The following is a 17,535-nucleotide window of genomic DNA, read 5'->3' as shown; positions in this document are numbered from 1 at the left end:
CATAATTTACAGATTTGTTATCGAAGTATCAAGGCAGTGTGACCATCAATTAAAACAATTTGAATGGATATTTGCATCGACTGAAGAGGTCTAACGGTTAAAATAAATATCTGTGTTTAACTGGAGTCTGCTTTTAAAAATGATTAAATTAAAAAAAAAAAAAATAATAATAATAATAATCATAAAGAAAATAAAATAATAAATAGAGTAAGAGGCATTTTCTATTTACGGGCGTCAAATTATATTCAATTTTGGCGCTAAATGTATTTTATGTGTGTCATGCAATGCGCATGCCTCCGAAATTCAAGTATATGTACATATCGGCTTATCATACGGCATACACACAGCACATAACTTGGCAAAAATCAGTTCTGCAAAATTCTAAAACGCAAAATGGACATTTTTGAAAATACTTTTGTAAGAGGACCCTCGCCATCATATTCTGACGAAGCAAATTCGGAGACTGCTTTATCCGTTACCCTGCCAATTGGAGGCGTCGAAATGGACCTGGGCCGTAAGGATTCGAAATCGGATACTGTGAATTTCTTCGACGAAAAATTCAATTCGGATTACGACAATGATAGCTATTCGCATTTGCATCCCGGTCGTCAGAATCGAAATAGCTATGCATTTTGGACCGCTGTCGTAGTGCTGCTAATGTTAACCATAGGCAACCTAATTTTGACGCTGACAATTATGAGCGTGCTAAGGTTGGGAAAGGGTGTGAAGGGCATGGAATTGATTCCAGAAGTGGACTTAATTAAGTTCTATGATGAAACCGATTTGGATCGCGTCCAAACAAATGCTCTTGGAATACATGGCTTCTCAGATGTACCGGTATCGATCAGCAGCGACGGAGAATATAGTGGAGTGCATTTGCGAGTATTTCGTAATCTGAATAGCGCCAGTGCCTTAAACGAACGTGATCTGGTTGTTCTCGACAAGGGGGGCATTGCCATTGAAGCCAACATGTTTGAAATCAAAGATCCAACTGATCACGCAACTATTTTTACAACCCACCGCCCGCAATACAACATACCTGATGGCGTAGAAGGTGTGCTGCAGACGAAGGTGGCCAGTGCGAGCCGCGTATCCAGTCCAATCGACGTGCCTTTAATTATGGATAGCGATGGCCACATTGCCATCAAGGGATCCGAGGGCGTGTTCTTCGATGGGGCCACCATAGAGGTGCAGGTCGAGCATCACGTTTCTCTTAACTCAACTCAGGGTGCCACAGTGCTGGAGGCAGGAAAAGGGATTTTCCTTGACATGGATCGCATACCCGTTGTAAGTTCGGAGCTGGGCCTTCGTACAGGAAGTGTGCAGTACAAGATTTGCGTATGCATGCCAATTGGCGTACTCTTCCGCATAGCCATCCCTCGTGTGCACAACGGACCTAAGATATCTTGCGCCCACTTCGACAGCCAGTTCGATCCATGTGAGATCAACTGAGTATGCAATATAATAAATATGACAATATCTAATATATAGTATTCCCTATTAGAAGTGTTACGTAGAAATTTTTTATTTGTATTTAAGAAAAATGTACAAGATCTTGGAAGGTTAGTTGGTATGCCTTAAGAGAACCCTACAATGAATTCGTTTGTTGAATAAAAAGATAAACCAACTGAATCCAAACGATCTTATTATTTCAATTGTTTCGATTGTTGGATATAATACAGAAATGGTATTCAATTCGTTGAACGTGAATGTACATAATGAAAGGTGAAAATTATGAGAAAATTATAAATTGAATTCCATTCAAAGCTAACATTATTAGGTAAATCAAAGCTAGTCAAGTACATATGTAAATTCTACATTATGATTATTATAATCGTACTGCGCTTAACTTTAGCCTTAGCCTAAACACCGGGCGGTGGGGGCTCCTCATGTCTAGAAGATTTTGTCGGCGTCAGATCCACCAGATTGTCCGGCACCATACTAAGAAGCTCTGCTTCACTTAGCTGCGCCAAGCGACTTTTAGTCTTTGTCGCACCCTCGCTTTTTCTTCCTGAAATATGTTGAAAATTAATTCGTTTCTTTGCATAAAAAACAGTCTTAGATTTTATCTTACCCATGTCATAAGAGCAGCTCGAGATTGCATCCTCAGGATTGTACTCTTCATCATCGTTCGATATTGGTCTGGCACTCGACTCCTTCTCCTTTATGCTGGCCAAAATCTTTGTCAGATTGGGAGGTATAGATATGTTGGCCAGCACATTTGATGATGTTGGTTTCTCCAAAATCTGTAGAAACATAAATAGTGGAGCTAGTATATTCCCAGGGTAAAACTCTGTTAAAGCACTCACCGAAGGCTCTACCTTTAGAAGACCAGCGATTTCCATGCGCTGCGCAGCGATTTGTTTATTTATTTCGTCCACTTTGCGCTCCAGATCAAAATCCTTGTGTTCTGAGACGGATGCAGGCAAAACGTCATTGTCGTCCGAGCTGCCACCGGGCGAATAGGGCGCATCTGGATCGTCTATTTTAGCCATCGGATCTATCGGAACGTTTTCTGAAAAAAAGACATTAGCAATTTATTTTATTCCAGTTAATGGGTATATTTAGAAATTCTAAACTCACTGTTCTGCAGCTTTGCAATGGGAGCTTTGATAATGGCATCAATATCGAACTCATCATCCCTCGAGCTTCCCGAGTGCGTGCTAGGCTTGCGCTTCGGACTGCTCGGTGGCGTGAACGTGGTTCGAACGCGAGCTTTGTTTGATACCTGCACAACAGAAAAATGTATAAATAATATACAGAGAGCTATACATACGGGTTATATCTATACTTACAGTCTTGTTACTGGCAGTGGGTAATGATAGGGGCAACGAATGGCTTAAATTAACCGACCGTTTGCTCAGGCAGCGGACAATGATGCCCAGCAGTGTATTTGGTCTTTGAGTGTCCTCGTAAAAAGGCACCGTGTCCAACGTACGCAGCACAGTGGGCACCTTATCATTGGTGCCCAGGGGAAATATATAAAAATCTCGAATCTGTTCTGAATCCGCACCCAAAACACCAAGACGTTGGCGTGAATCAAGATATTCAAAGAAGCTGTCGAACTTAATAGTGTTCGCGGCATTGGCAGGAAACAAATTGACAATAACGATTTCCTTGGTTGGACTCTTCCTGATCTTCTTCAGATAGTCCCAGACATTCACCCGCGTTATGCGACCAATCACATCCAAATTGAGGGGCAATAACTTATCCAGTTGGCTTGTATTACCCTGAACGCCATGAATAACCACATCGAACTCCGTTACATCAGCCATGCTCAAATTGCCAGTCCAAATTGGTGGGCTCGACAAGCTCTGCAGATAGCGGCCATATCTATCCAATGTAGGCGCTGGCACATCAGCTTTCCCAAATGTCTTTGAGGCCACCGGCAATGACTTTAATGTTGGCTTCACTGGCACTGTCAGATTGGCGGCTTCTTCCACTGTTTTTTCGGACTCTAGGATTTGATCAATTAAATTAAAGGCGCCTAAAGAGGTTTCAGTTTTCTTTTCAGTTGGTTTCTTCTGCACTGAGGATTGAACTTTGTCGACATGCTCCTTGTTTAGTTGCTTATCGCGTGACGGCTGCTCCTTTTCTTTGTCCACATCATGCTCGTGGTGGTGCCTCTTGTGACTGCGTTTCTCCTGGCTATGGCCGCGGCTGCTCGATCGGCTGCGGCTTCTTTTGGTGCCACTTTGGTTATTATGGGACCTGTGACTTTTATGCCGCTTCTCTCTGTCACGCTCTCGACTGTGATCCTTTTCTCGAGACTTTGAATGCTTTTCTTTAGCAGTCGAGGGTCGGTCGTGGTCATGGTCTTTGTTGGAAACGTCTGTAGTGCTCGATGTGTCAAGAGACTGGGATCCTTTTTTGATATCGATGCTGTCAACTTTTTCTTTGCTTCTTCCTCCTTCTTCCTGTGCCTCTTCCTCCTCTGGCAGCGTTACATCCATCTTGGACTCGATTAGTTCCTCACCCTTGTGCGTTTTCACCACATAGTTCTGTGCGCATGACAATAAATCTAGTTCCGATTTCTTAATCATATCCAACTGATGGCGGTTCTCCTCCTCGCGCCACTTGGCCAACTCCTGACTGGCTAATTCAGCTGGTGTCATTCTCACCAGCTGCTTGGGCTCCACTTGTTTGGCACATATCTTTTCGAACAGCGTCTTGTTCTTACGATCCTTTATGTTAAACATAAGCGAACGATATTTAGACTTGTACTTCGCGCTCACATCCTGCCCAAATGAATTATACATTTCCGACTCCACTCGCTTCACAAAGTGCTCCACCTCCGCCGCCGTCAGCCATTCAGACTTCTCTGCTGGCTTTTCGGCTTCCTGCGCCTCCTTTATTCGCAGCAACAATTGCTCCTTAAGTGTTCGCCGCACATTGAGCCGTATTGGCTCAGGCTGCGATTTATTCACAGCTCGTTCCGTTGCACCCTTTTCGGGCGAGCGACTGGCTGCAGTCGTTGCTTTGGCGGCAGGTTTCTCCTTTTTGGCTGAGCTGAGCATCGCTGGCTGCAGCTGTATGGATTTGTTCACAGTCTCTGATGACTTTTGCAATGGCAAAGACTGTGACTGCTTTGCGGCGGGGGTCTCTGGCGTGGATGGTTCCAACAGACGTTTGCTTTGCCGTTTCTATGGAGGATTGGATTAGCATTGATATATGATATGATATATGTAATAACTCAGCATGCACATATACCTCAATTTCCAGCGCTTGTTGACTGCCAGGCTGCACTACTTCAAAGGTGGGATTCTCCTGCAGCCATTTCTTTAATTGATGTGCACTAGGCGCCAAGTGTCCCGTGATGGCACGTCCGCTTCGACGCTCAAACACATTAATCTAGTAAAAGTAATCCACAATAGCAATTATTACATAATTTACTAACTTGTTGTACATACCCGCTCAACCTTCGACAAGGAGTCCGCCTGACGCAGCACATCCTCAAACAGATCTTTCTTCTTGTTCTTTTTGGCTTCAAGCGCACTTTCCAGCTGTGAAGGTGGCAAAGCTGTTTGCAGCACTGGCTCAGGCGTCTTGGGCACCGTTTGGGCCTGGACTGCGTTGTGTGCATACTTTCGTATGCATTCGTCACTACAATAAACCGAATTGGCGCGTGCTGGACGCTTGCATACCACGCAGCTTGCCTCTGTTGGTGTGATGACGCTACTGGCCCCAAGTTTGATAAAATTCAGCTGCTGCTGGTGCATTTTCAGCTGCGGCTTTTGGGGCAACGGTCGTTTCTGTTGCCTTACAAGTGGGTTACTTGGGGTTGAGGGTGACGATGTCGTCAATGATGCACCAACGGGCGGGTTTCGCTTGGGCGTTACCGTCGGTTGCTCGACAATTGATTTGCTTTCGCTTGGCTGTTTAGTTGATGTCGGAAGCTCCGATGTGTTCTGGCTTGGTTTGGGTACCCATATGTCTGTAATACGAGGCTGACTCTGCAAAGTTATGAAATAGAATATGAATACCTAAATCTATATATACATTATCCATTAATTATTTGTTACCTTCTCCTCCTGCTTTTTAACGCATTTGGGGCACTTCCAGTCAATACCCTTTTGTTCCATTTCCAGACCCATGGCCTTTGTGACGCTAACACACGTGCCATGATACCAATCCTCGCACAGATCACAGCATATCATGAATCGGTTGTTATGCGGTTGCCGACAGATACACCATAGCCTAAGACAAGTAAGTTTAATAATTTGTATAAAAACCAAAAATCTAATAACTAACTTGTTGGGATCATCATCGTCCTCTTGAGATTCTGAGGCTTCCGGATCATTGGCTTCGTTACTGTTATTCAGCTTGTTTGATCTTCTTGGCCTCCTAACAGTACCACTCGGATCTCTGGTCAAAAGTTTCCTGTCTGGCCCGGCAAATGACGACGAAACGCTGTCACTATCCAAGCTACTGCTGGTTAATTGGCTCGTATCAACAGTTGGTTCTGTAAGCGAAGTGGTGCTAATATCTGACAAGGTTGTGGCTGTCGCAGGAAAGTTCTGAGCTCGACGCTTGGCCCGGGTTGTAGGCGCTTCAATTGGTGGCAGATAAATGACACGCCCATTGCCGCGTACAACTTTCGTCTCAGGTGGCCGTGAGGTGGTTAAGGTTGAGTTGCCCGTTGTACGCGATGGAGTGCTGGATGCCATGGGCAAATTGAGCAAACATTGATCAGCAAAATCATTGGGCAATGGCTGCAAAGGTTCAAATATTAGCGTATCATCATTGTCAGTTCATATTTATAGCTTACTTGAGACACTGTCGGTAACTGGTTGCCAACATCGAAGATTGGCTGCGCCACGGCATTTGCAAGTGCATCTAGGCTACCCGTCTCTGTGGTGGCTAGCACATGTTTGACTACCTCAGCTTCGAACTGTTTGTCCTCTTCTATGAGTCCAACCACATGTTGCAGGAAATCTGCAGTGATTTCATCCTCGTCTGCTGTTTCTAGCAATGGTGCGCTGGCTATGTCCATGTTATCCACAGCAGTATTTGCTACCAGGGTCGCATCAAAATTCTGCTGTTGTTGTGGAGCACTGACAGGATTTATCACTGGTTCGGGTACTTGATTGAGGCCTGCAGCGCTGCTCTCTAGCATTTTCACCAGTTTGGGTATGGTCTCATCTGCTGTAGCTGGCGGTTTCTCGATCAATGATGACTTCGACAATTCATCCTGAACAATGGAGTCAATGAGATCAAGTTGTTTATCATTCTCGGCTGCCAGCTCTGAGGAGCTCTGATGTGTTTCGATGACAATCTGGGCAGGTAATTTGTGGGAGGAGGCCGTCTCCACGCCAATGGGCATGAAGCCCTTGCAGGATGGCGAGGTCGCGGCCGATGTCGATGTGGATGCCAATGTTGTAAGCGAGTTTAGACTGGACTTGGGAGTGATGGGTGTATTTACTAGGGGCTGTTTACTGTTATCCGATGTTGATGTCATCGTTGTCGCATTGTTATTATCAGCCAGTAAGCTGTTCAGATTTGTAAACACACCTTTGGGGCTCGACAGATTCTTATTGATAACAATCTCTTTGACCTCTTGTGGCGGCGTTGCAAATCCACCTGGTGGTACACTTACCACACGCCCCACCTGCACAATTGGCGTTCTACGCAGCTTTGCAGGAACTGCAGAGCCACTTATTCTATTTACCTCAGGAGATATCGACGTTGGTTTGGGTAGGGATTTATGTATGGGGCGCATTTTGAGAAAGGATGTGCTAAACACCTTGCGACCCAATGGAATCACTGAGGGTGGCGCTTTTGTATTTAGCTGAACAATCTGGCCAATTGCAGGTGCGCTCGAATTGCCATCGGTAGGCTCCTTTCGCCGTTTCAAATATGGAAACTGTGACTGTGTTGGTTGCTGTTGATGAGGCCCCTTCGGTGAATTTAGTGTCTGTGCACGCGCAGATTGCGTATTAGACCGTCGTCTAGAGAACTTTTTAAGACGTTTGCGTTTGTTCGAGCTACGGCTGTTGTTCATTTTGAAATCAATATCACTATCTCTATCGTTGTCCGTTTCGCGGGACGCATCACTTGGCTCACTGAGCTCCTCAGTGTCAGCATTCTCCTCATCTGCTGTGGCAGAGCTATTTGCGTCTTCATCATCCTCGACGAAGTCGTCGGACGGCCTTATCATTTTAGCACTATTCCGAACAATTCGTGGGCCCGTTGTCAACATTATCTGCTGTTGTTTCGACGATGCTGCTGAGGATGGCTGTAGTTGATTAGGTAACTGCTGCCTGTGCAAATTCGTTGGTTGCTTGGGCAACGGCTGCGTTTGCCTTTGCTGTTGTTGCTGCGGTTGTTGTTGCTTAGGTAGTTGCTGTTGATGCCTGGGTGGTTGTTGCGTTGCAGCTGGTACATGGTTCACAGGCACTGCTTGGAGTCGCTTCTTGGCATTTAATAGCCTAATGTTCGGCTGGGTCTGCACAATGAATTTACGTCCTTGCCGTTCTATAACCACCTTTTCTGCCATCTTTTTCGCCTTCATTTGCTCAGGCGAGGTGAACGGAGTGTAGTTATGATCGTTCCGAATAATCTCCATCAGAGCATCCGATTCGGGTGTGCGTTTGAATATCGATAATCCAGCCAGTTCTGCAAATATTACACATATTCATCTGTTCTTCAAATAATTTAATGTTCATATACATACTCAGAGCATTTTTTACCACCACATCGGCTGTGTTTTCTGCGTAGAATTGTTCCACACTCAGCCCAACAATTTGTGGGCGTTCCTTAGGTTTTCGGCGCTTTTTCTGTTTTTTTGGCGGTTTGGGTTTGCGACCGGGGCGCTTCTTAACCTTGGGCACCTCGGCTTCGGTTTCCGTGGAGTCGCCATTGTTTTCGCCACCGGTGTTGTCATTGTCATCGCCGGTAACATGATCTTTCTCGCTTATCAGCTCTTCACAGCCGCTTTGGCTGCTATCATTGTCTGTCTCTTTATCGGAGTCTTCGCCATCTGATGTCATTTGCATAAAACGCTCCAGTTCCTCCAGGCGTTCGGTTTCCTCTTGATCGACCATGCTTGGCGTCGGTGATGTAAGCCGGACGACACTAATACTCGCAATTGATTTTTCCTCTGAAATTCAAATATTTTTCAACATGTACGCTCGAAATTGACATTTCAAATTGCCTTACCCATAATATTTTCAATGGCACGCTCGTCAAATGAGATGCCATTTTTGGCATATACCACAACCAGATTGGAATCTCCATCGGCGCCATTCGGTCGGGCACTGGGCGTTTCGCTAAATACCGAGCTAGACATGACAGTAACGATGCCTCATGGATCAGCTACCGTACATTGAGTCCAGATTCGACCCGTTTTCCCTCAATAGTTTTGCGTGCTCTACTTCTACTTGTGAGCGTTGAAATTATTGTGTTTGCTCATGCCGCGGTCGCGTTGTGACGCCGACATTGGAACTAGCGGGACTTTTTGCGGAGACCAATTCAGTTACAAATACCTAAAAATAGAGTTTGACTCAAGTGAATTTGTCTGCTTCACACCAACAATAAAAAATCGCTCTATTTCACTTTAAAAATGCTTTATTCAAAAAATATGAAAATAGAATTTGCAAAAAAATTTACTTTGATGAAAGAATGCAGTGTGCCCAGCTGAGACCAAGAGCGATGCGTTAGTTTTATCACAGTGTGAACATGAACCAGTTTTAGCTAGAATTGTTGTTTTGCTGTTTCAATAATAAAACTCAATTAATATTAGTACTTCTTAAACAGTCAATAGTCAATTAATTTTATACCATATATATTAATTATACCAATTGGTCGAAGTTCTATAAATTTATACTTCATAGTATTTGTGGCATTTACTTATTAAATATCGATATACTGAGAGAGGTCAACAGCTTAATTATGATCTCTTTCTATCTCTTTTACAACAATATCGATTGCATGTCTATCGATGCTATCATGCTCTTACTTTGTTATCTACTAAACTATTTATGCTAAACTATTTTTTGATTTAATTAAAAATAATACTTAAAGCTTTAAGTTTCACAAACTTGTATTTTTGAATCAGTTTCTTTGCGAATGTAAGCATAATGCAACACTGATAAATTGAAATGAATGTTTTATCACCATACTGAGCACAACATTATTGCAAACTGTTAAGTTAACAGTGGAAGTAAACAATGCTTAATCAAAAGTAAACAGAAATACAAGTAGATGTAACTAGTTCCATTAACCGAAAGACTTACAAAACAAAAACATACATACACTTCTCGTTGCTGTGGGGATTACTGCACTCCCAATACACAGCCAAGCAAAAAGTAACAATACAAATAAAACAGCGATAATAAAGCTCTTATTTATTGCTGCAGTAAAGTATTTGCTATAGATATTGGCTAGCTAATCAGAAAACACACCAGTTGCTCTCCGACTGTGATTATCTTAACATTCAACAATGGCTTGCTTTCAAATGGGATCCTGTCACGCGGTGCCGATGACTTTGTTTAAAAATAATAGAAACAAAGTCTGTAAGGCCATTCTAGATAATTCTCAGGAGAGCCTCAAGCTTAGCTCCGGTCAATTAATAATTTTACTCGAGGGTGGTAAAGATCAGAGTCTATACAACACCGATGTGGACTATGTCTTCCGGCAGGAGTCCTACTTCCAGTACATGTTTGGCGCTAAGGAACCAGGCTGCTATGGTATAGTTAGCATCGATGTTAAGACAGCTCAAGCCACGTCGGTTCTGTTTGTCCCACGTTTGCCCGAGGAGTACGAGACCTGGATGGGTGCGCTGCTCAAGCCCGAGGAATTCAAGGCCATGTACGAAGTGGATGAGGTATATTATGTCGATGAGCTCGAAGCTTATCTGGAAAAGACCACACCCAAGCTGATATTAACGCTCAGTGGCACTAACAGCGATAGTGGCCTCACGATGCAGCCGCCAGAGTTTGCGGGCAAAGATAAATACGTGACGAACTGTGACCTGCTCTATCCCATAATCTCGGAGTGTCGTGTTATCAAGTCGAAGGAAGAGATCGAAGTTCTGCGCTATGTGGCCAAGGTCTCCTCAGATGCACACATCAAAGTGATGCAATTCATTCGTCCTGGTCGAATGGAATACGAGGGTGAATCTCTGTTCTTGCATCATGCCTATGCGGTGGGCGGCTGCCGCCATGCTTCGTACACCTGCATCTGCGGGAGTGGCATCAATTCAGCCATATTGCACTATGGACACGCCGGTGCACCCAATAATCGTCCCATTCAGGACGGCGAAATGTGCCTCTTCGACATGGGAGCTAACTACTGTGGCTATGCTGCGGATATCACGTGCAGCTTTCCAGCAAACGGTAAATTTACAGAGGATCAGAAATTTATCTATAATGCAGTGCTAGCCGCACGCAACGCTGTGATGGAGACAGCACGGGACGGCGTCTCATGGGTGGACATGCACAAGCTAGCGGGCAAGGTGCTGCTGGAACAACTTAAGGCCGGTGGCATGCTTACTGGCGATGTGGATGAAATGCTTGAGGCCGGTGTATCGGGTGTATTCCAGCCGCACGGTTTGGGCCACCTGATTGGCTTGGATGTGCACGACGTGGGTGGCTATCTACCCACTGAGCCAAGACGTCCTAGCGAGGCCTGGCTGAGCAAGCTACGCTTTGCCCGCATCCTTAAGGCGGGCATGTACGTTACCATTGAGCCCGGCTGTTATTTCATCAAGCAACTTATGGATAAAGCACTTGCTGATCCGCAGATTCGTAAATACATCAATGTGGAAGTATTCGAACGTTTCCGCAACTTTGGCGGGGTGCGCATCGAGGATGACGTCCTGATCACCAAGACGGGCACCGAGAACTTTGCGATTGTGCCACGCACTGTGGAGGAAATCGAGGCGACAATGGCATCCAAATAAGAATGTATAATATATACATACAGAGATATGGAATTAAATTGCATGTCTTCAAAGAATAAATAATAAATGTTATATATTTTATACACATACATATTAAAATATAATCATATACTATATAAATGTACGAATTTACTTCACTTACCTTATGCATATTATTATAATACCCTGAGCCCAGTGAATCATAAGGCGCTCCATAAATTGTAAACTTCAAGACAATCATTGACATTCAAGTCATCTATTTGGACAAAGGCACAGAGGACACGGACAGAAATTGAAGATTACGGTGATTTTAAAACAACATTCTAATTATATGGCATTTCACATGTATATATGATCTACATTATATACATATAAATCATTATATTACGTTTTTGTTTCTTATGGAACTCATGCGGAATATATATAATCTTTAATTTATTGGCTTTAAGCTAACAATGTAAACAGCTAACAATGTAGACCTGAAGTTACATGACGAATTCGAGTCATTCCAATGATTTTCTATTGCTATTCCCAAGTCGATCCGCATTTTGCAATTGAAATTGCTTGTGGGAACTACATGTACTTCTTGGTGTGGCCATTGCGTTGCTGTTGCTTGCCATGAGTGTGTCCATTGCTAGTAGTTGATTTGACAGGTTTTGTATCTTCGCTGCTCTCCGAGTCTGGTACTTCGGTGAGGGCAACGACACTGCGACGCGGGAACCAGCCACGTATGGGGCCCTTCCGCTGTGACTTCTTCTCCGAGCCGGCTGCTTGCTCCTGCTCGCTGAGCACACGCTCGCCAAACAGCCAGTGTCGTCGGAAGCGCGTCACCTTTATGATGTCGTCGGGCCGCAGGCGTATGCGTGGCTCATCTGTGCAGGGCGCATTGACGCAGACACGCCAGCCTTGTGAGAAGATCGGCAGCCAGCGGCCGGTCACCGGGCTTATGCATTTGTAGACGCGTGTCCGCGCGCGTTTCTCCTCCTTTTGTGCCAGTTGCTCGCGCTGTGGAGGAAATTGTTTAAAAAAGATAGACTTGAAGAGAGTGAATTCGGTTAAGCACTCACGGTCAGCGTGTATTGATCGCAGCCTTGGACGACGGGCCATTCGATGCCGTCGCCGCGCTTTTGGCACTCCTCGTTGAACACCTGTCGCAGATTAAGCCGCCATCCCAAATCGTATGGATAGACAAAGGGCTCATAGTTCTCGGACTTGTACCGTCGATAGATTGCCTTCTCCACAATCCAAATCTCAATGCCCGTCTGATTTGTGACAATTGTCTTTAATTGTATGTAGAGCAGCATGCTCAGCCCAATGACAACGCCAATGGCCAGGCCCATGCCCAGAATGCACATGACAATGCTGGCCACCGTAAACTGTACGCTGGCCAAGTGTGCCTGACCGTGGGTCAGGTAGTAATAGCGGTGGATGCCGCGATAAAACGAACAGCTGAGCACTATCGAGCCGTGCAGACTGCCCAGTATGGAGAAGAGCAGAAAGTAGGTGAAGTAGGCGTGGTTGGCCCAGCCAACACAATGATTGATCCATGGACAGTGATGATCCATTTTCTTCACGCATCGATTGCCTGTGCAAGAATATGCATTATTAACGATTTAGCAGTTCGTTTTAAATTCGACTACACTCACATTTGCGACAGTGATGCGACCGTGGCGCCTTGTAGCCCTCACACTCCTTGCAGTACTGCAGCCATTCCGTGTCCTTGGGGTCCTGGCGAAATTAAAATATAAAATATGCGTGATATTAAAAAGAACTACATTATATATTATACACATATAACGCCAGCAACGCCCACAAAGCGCACAGCTCATTAGGGTAAACCAACTCAGGTCAAGCGTCAGCCAGCGTCTGGTCTACAAAACATTTATGCAAATTTAGGTAATTGCATTACGAGCTCCACTCCGTAGCGGCTGCGTTTCAGTTTGCGTGAGAGCCTGTTAGGCCATAAATTATTAGAGTGGGGGCTGAAGCGGCGCAACGGCCCTTAAATTATTAGTGTCGAAAAACTGCCAACGCCCCAAAACAGTGAACGGCCAGGTGGTCAGCAGTCAACCAGTCCGCAATCAGCGCTCAGCAGTCAGTCTTAGCATTTGTCTGGCCGGCTTGGCTTATCGTCCAGTTTTGAGCGACGTATTTGAAGCCAATTGCAGCGTTTAATTGCTGCATTACGCGGCAGTTGGCGATAAAGGGTTGAGCACGCGATGCCGTCAACTTGAGCTGACCCATTTGTTTGGCAGCACAACCGATGCGTGTGCTGGCATTCAAACATGAATGACTCGACCGATTGCAGCTGACAGGCCACAGATTGCCTGGCCAGGGAGTAAATGCGAACAAGTGGCTGACACGGAGTTTCTTGTTGTGCTAAACAATTATTTCCGATACTGAAGTGACGCGGCACAAATGGCCGACCAGGCGAGAGACCATGTCAGCAGCTAGCAGGAGAAGTTTTACTAATTACAGTAGGAGATTTAAAGGATCCATGGAGTAACTAGATATCAGTTAAAACTAGAAGTTTTCCTGAATGTAGAAGCTATTGTGAGGGATCCATGGAATAGATAGCTAACAACTAGCAGGATAAGTTTTTTTGTTTACTTAAAGATCCATGGATGAGCTAGATATCAACTAGCAGCAGAAGTCTTCCTGTTTACAAAATCAGCAATCAGCTGGAAGGAGAGGCTAACCTGTTGACAAAAGCAGTTATGAGCAATTAATTTCATTGTATAAGGCATCTCGTTCTGCTAAATCACAAAATGATAGATTTTAGTTTGATATTTGAGTCTAATATAATTATAGGAAAATTAGTATGATATATTAGAGTAAGCGAGCCATTTCCTGCTAGTTGCTCACCACACAGCAGTTCTACTCTAGTATATTATATTAAATAGCCCCTGCAGCTGGCACGCCCTAACTGTTGGCATGGTGGAGCACATGCGACCGACCCATAGTTGACAAACATTTTCCATGCATGCCAATGTCATGACAAAATGTTTTATTGTTCGTTTCTTTTTGTTTTGTCCCCCGTTTTGGCTGGCTAATGGAGCGCCGGGTTGGCAGGAGTAGGGGGTTCCGAGGGCTTGTCGTTTGTATTGCTGTTACCTTTGGCTGCCATTGTTTGGGCAGCAGACCCGGACCTGTCAGCGTGGCCATGATGTAATTGAATGTGGCCAGCGTGGAGAGCAGCAGGAACAGGGCCTGATGGGCGAACGCTGCAAACGATTCATTTGGTGGCCACCACATCGAGTTCATGTAGAGCGTTGTCAGAGTTACGCATTTAATGATGCCTGAAATGGATCGGGAGAGACAGGGGAATGTCACATTAAATATCTTATGCATGGTTAAGCATTTACGGGTAATACGAGATTTCTAATTGCATATTTTAATGCATAAACATACAAACATGCATACATACATACAAACATATAATATATAAACATTCACTTGAGTTCGTTCTTTGCGTGCCAAGGAAATTAAATACATTTATTTGTATACATTGCCTTTTTTATATCCCGACTTGATTAAGCGTTAACACAGGGGTGGCAATTGTATTTTAACTGAGTTGGCATAAGTGTACGAGCCAGACCTCCCTCATAGGCATATCCATCCACATTCACCCCAACTTCGGAGCAGCAACAAGCGACGCGAAATTTAGTAATTAAGCTATGTACAATTATATCGCAGTTCAATATCAAGGTTGCCCTTTCCGTGAACCGGATGCTTTATGGCCATATTACCGTCTGCCCAGATGGCCAAAATAGTCAAATCACACGCAATTTCTGGCTGAACTCTTTATAAAGCTTGTAAGGGATATTTCCATTGAAGCGGCAACTGAAATGCAATTAGCGCAGCGTTTTACGCGAATTAAATGACTGGCCGCTCCTTAAGTAAGGCGTTCTTCACTTAACGATGTGCGGCCGTCTGTGGGCGGTGGGTGGCGCACTGGCGCCATCGTTGCGTTGACCGTCTCGAAATATGAAACACGATATTACGCTGCAGACAAAACACACACAAATTCTTTTGCCCAAGTGGCTGTCAGGGTGGACGTGGGTGGCGCTTAACGTTTTACACTTGTTATTGGCCAATTGCTGGTTCTCTTTTGAAGCAGTTCATTCACTTCACTTTGCGCACATACTAATTTGTAACTGGTAATGTGATTATCCTGATTGGGGTCTGATAAGCAACGGCTTCGGCGACACCCAAGCATCTATTTCCCGATTTCACTGTATACAAATTACAACGTTTAGTTATACTTACTCAGAGCGGTTATTGGACCCCAGTGTAAAAAGCGTCGAAATCCCGAAATTTCGGCGCTCATGATTTAATTATAGTTTTTGTGTTGACGGTCAGAATGGAAATAAGACGACGAGCTCTACAAGCGAACAAGTAAACAAAAACAGCGACAGTGTTACCACCTAGCCAAATGGCGAGTCATTTTCCAGTTACTCATCGATACTATCGATAACTCAAATAGTGTGCAGACTATTTCAATTTAATGTTAATTTCCCATTCGCCATTAATTTTTTATTTTTATTTGCAGTTAATATTGTTATATACAATAAAATGTAACATTGTGTTAAGAGTTAAAACCATATGTTTCGAGTATTTCACTCAATGTGCATTCATTTGTTGGCTAAAATTTCAAATTTAATGCCATGCTCATGCTTCTCCAGCTCGCTAATTAGACTGGTCTTTGAAAATGCGGCACCTGGTGGAAGTACACCGCCGTTGCCTGGCATTTTGTTGCTTTCCCGGAGAATGGTAACCGCTGTGGAAAGCAGGGCAACACATGTGGAGCCATAGCCAGGATTCGGACCCGAAACTCTGACCATAAGAGTTTTTGTGGGAGGCTCCGTGTACTGATCTGTACCTTCGGCCAGGCGCTGCGAGCTGGGCCAGCCTGTCGCTTTCATGGTCATCTTGAAGAAGCTACGTTCCATGCGTGACTCACTGGGACCTTCGGGTGAGACGAAACCACCAGAGAAGAAGCTCGGATACTTGAGCAATAAGGTGCGGCCGAACTCAAATTTAGCCATCAGAGCAAAGATGGTCGCAAACAGAGCCACGAAAATGGCTGCCAGCCATGAAGAGAATCCAATATAGGCGTGCATTTGTACCGGACGTTTCTTCTCGGTGTCATAGAGGAAACGCTGTGAACGCATCACCACCGAGCGATCCGAGCCTGGAAACGGCAGACACACTTTGTTTATTTCTCTGGAACGGAATATCAACGGGCGATGCTTCAAAATGGGGAAGAACTTGGGCAGACGTTCCGGATAAAGTTTCTGCCGTATGCCACGCAGTTCGTCGGCGTGGGCCAGCCCATAGACAGCGCTCTGCCAGGTGCCAGTGTTGAGCCCTGCCTTGCTGTCAGATGCATTATTTTCGTCCTTGATTCCACTGACCAAAAACGTCTCCACAGAATTGACGACGCCATCGAAATTCTTCTCCACAAACACAATGCCCATATCAGCGGGTATGGAGTCGAAGCCACAAGCGCTGATCACATAGACGCCGCGTTCCTTAGCCAGCTCGTTGTACTTCAATTGCATGGTTTCCATATACTGCGGCTCGCCACTAACATCCACGTGATGGGTGCCAGCGTTGATGCAGGCACGGACCACATTTTCACCGAAGAAGCGGTATGGACCCGCGGTATTGACAACGATGCGACAGGACTTGGCCATATTTAACAAAGAGGCCTCATCGTTGACATCGGCAATAAAAATGGGCGTCTGCGACAGATCCTTTTTGGCCTTAGCGCCCATCTCCTTCAGCACCTCCTGAAGTTTCGCCCGATTGCGTCCGGCTATGCCCCATTTCAAATCCTTTAGCACGGATACCGCCTCGTAGACCGTGTATTTACCTGTGAAGCCAGAAGCTCCGAATATGATCACATCTAAGCGCTCAGTGGCCATTTTTTCGTTTTTTTTTTTCAAGGTCAAAAAAATTCAATGCGTTAGCTAGCAGGAATAGTTTGTTATCAGAATTCTCTGCACTCGTAGGTTGCTAAAAGTAAGAACTTTGAACTATCATCATTGTCATTGATTGTTTAAGCAAGCAGCAGCGAAAGTACGAGACACTTACCAAACTCACTATATTGATTGACTTCTGAAAATGTACTTTGCACGTAGGTATGTAAT

General features: G+C 44.8%; 5 protein-coding genes across 6 annotated transcripts; 2 read left to right on the top strand and 3 right to left on the bottom strand.

The window, feature by feature from the left end:
- Positions 1-42: 42 nt before the first annotated feature.
- Positions 43-1,632, top strand: Scgbeta (sarcoglycan beta). The gene has a single exon (XM_018017443.2). The coding sequence runs from the start codon at positions 394-396 to the stop codon at positions 1,450-1,452; it is 1,059 nt and encodes a 352-aa protein (XP_017872932.1). The 5' UTR covers positions 43-393; the 3' UTR covers positions 1,453-1,632.
- On the bottom strand, positions 1,501-9,221 carry pps (protein partner of snf). The gene is made up of 13 exons (XM_018017334.2): positions 9,109-9,221; positions 8,659-8,984; positions 8,174-8,599; positions 6,269-8,115; positions 5,752-6,212; positions 5,523-5,697; positions 4,911-5,453; positions 4,711-4,851; positions 2,796-4,643; positions 2,584-2,728; positions 2,310-2,515; positions 2,075-2,246; positions 1,501-2,011 (listed from the first exon to the last, which is right to left on the bottom strand). Exons 2-13 carry the CDS (start codon positions 8,786-8,788, stop codon positions 1,863-1,865), a joined length of 6,243 nt encoding a protein of 2,080 aa, XP_017872823.1. The 5' UTR covers positions 8,789-8,984; positions 9,109-9,221; the 3' UTR covers positions 1,501-1,862.
- Positions 9,222-9,650: 429 nt separating this feature from the next.
- Positions 9,651-11,490, top strand: Dip-C (dipeptidase C). Its single transcript, XM_018017381.2, has one exon. It carries the CDS (start codon positions 9,941-9,943, stop codon positions 11,399-11,401), a length of 1,461 nt encoding a protein of 486 aa, XP_017872870.1. The 5' UTR covers positions 9,651-9,940; the 3' UTR covers positions 11,402-11,490.
- A 307-nt stretch (positions 11,491-11,797) lies between these two features.
- Positions 11,798-15,809, bottom strand: LOC108620521 (palmitoyltransferase ZDHHC6). 2 transcript variants are annotated; one of them, XM_018017434.2, is made up of 5 exons: positions 15,650-15,809; positions 14,495-14,679; positions 13,027-13,108; positions 12,448-12,965; positions 11,798-12,385 (listed from the first exon to the last, which is right to left on the bottom strand). In XM_018017434.2, the coding sequence occupies exons 1-5, from the start codon at positions 15,708-15,710 to the stop codon at positions 11,954-11,956; spliced, it is 1,278 nt and encodes a 425-aa protein (XP_017872923.1). In that variant the 5' UTR covers positions 15,711-15,809; the 3' UTR covers positions 11,798-11,953. The 2 variants fall into 2 exon arrangements, with proteins under 2 accessions (XP_017872923.1, XP_089330717.1); XM_089474591.1 differs by lacking the exon at positions 15,650-15,809 and adding an exon at positions 14,893-15,342.
- Positions 15,810-15,883: 74 nt separating this feature from the next.
- LOC108620487 (saccharopine dehydrogenase-like oxidoreductase) lies at positions 15,884-17,310 on the bottom strand. Its single transcript, XM_018017424.2, has one exon. It carries the CDS (start codon positions 17,308-17,310, stop codon positions 16,015-16,017), a length of 1,296 nt encoding a protein of 431 aa, XP_017872913.1. The 3' UTR covers positions 15,884-16,014.
- Positions 17,311-17,535: the final 225 nt, after the last annotated feature.

Source organism: Drosophila arizonae, chromosome 2 (genome assembly GCF_054131065.1).
Source record: "Drosophila arizonae isolate 15081-1271.41 chromosome 2, UAZ_ARI_1.0, whole genome shotgun sequence".
Lineage (NCBI taxonomy): Eukaryota > Metazoa > Arthropoda > Insecta > Diptera > Drosophilidae > Drosophila > Drosophila arizonae.
Note: the sequence above shows the minus strand (reverse complement) of the source record. Positions and strands in the feature narration are given on the sequence as shown.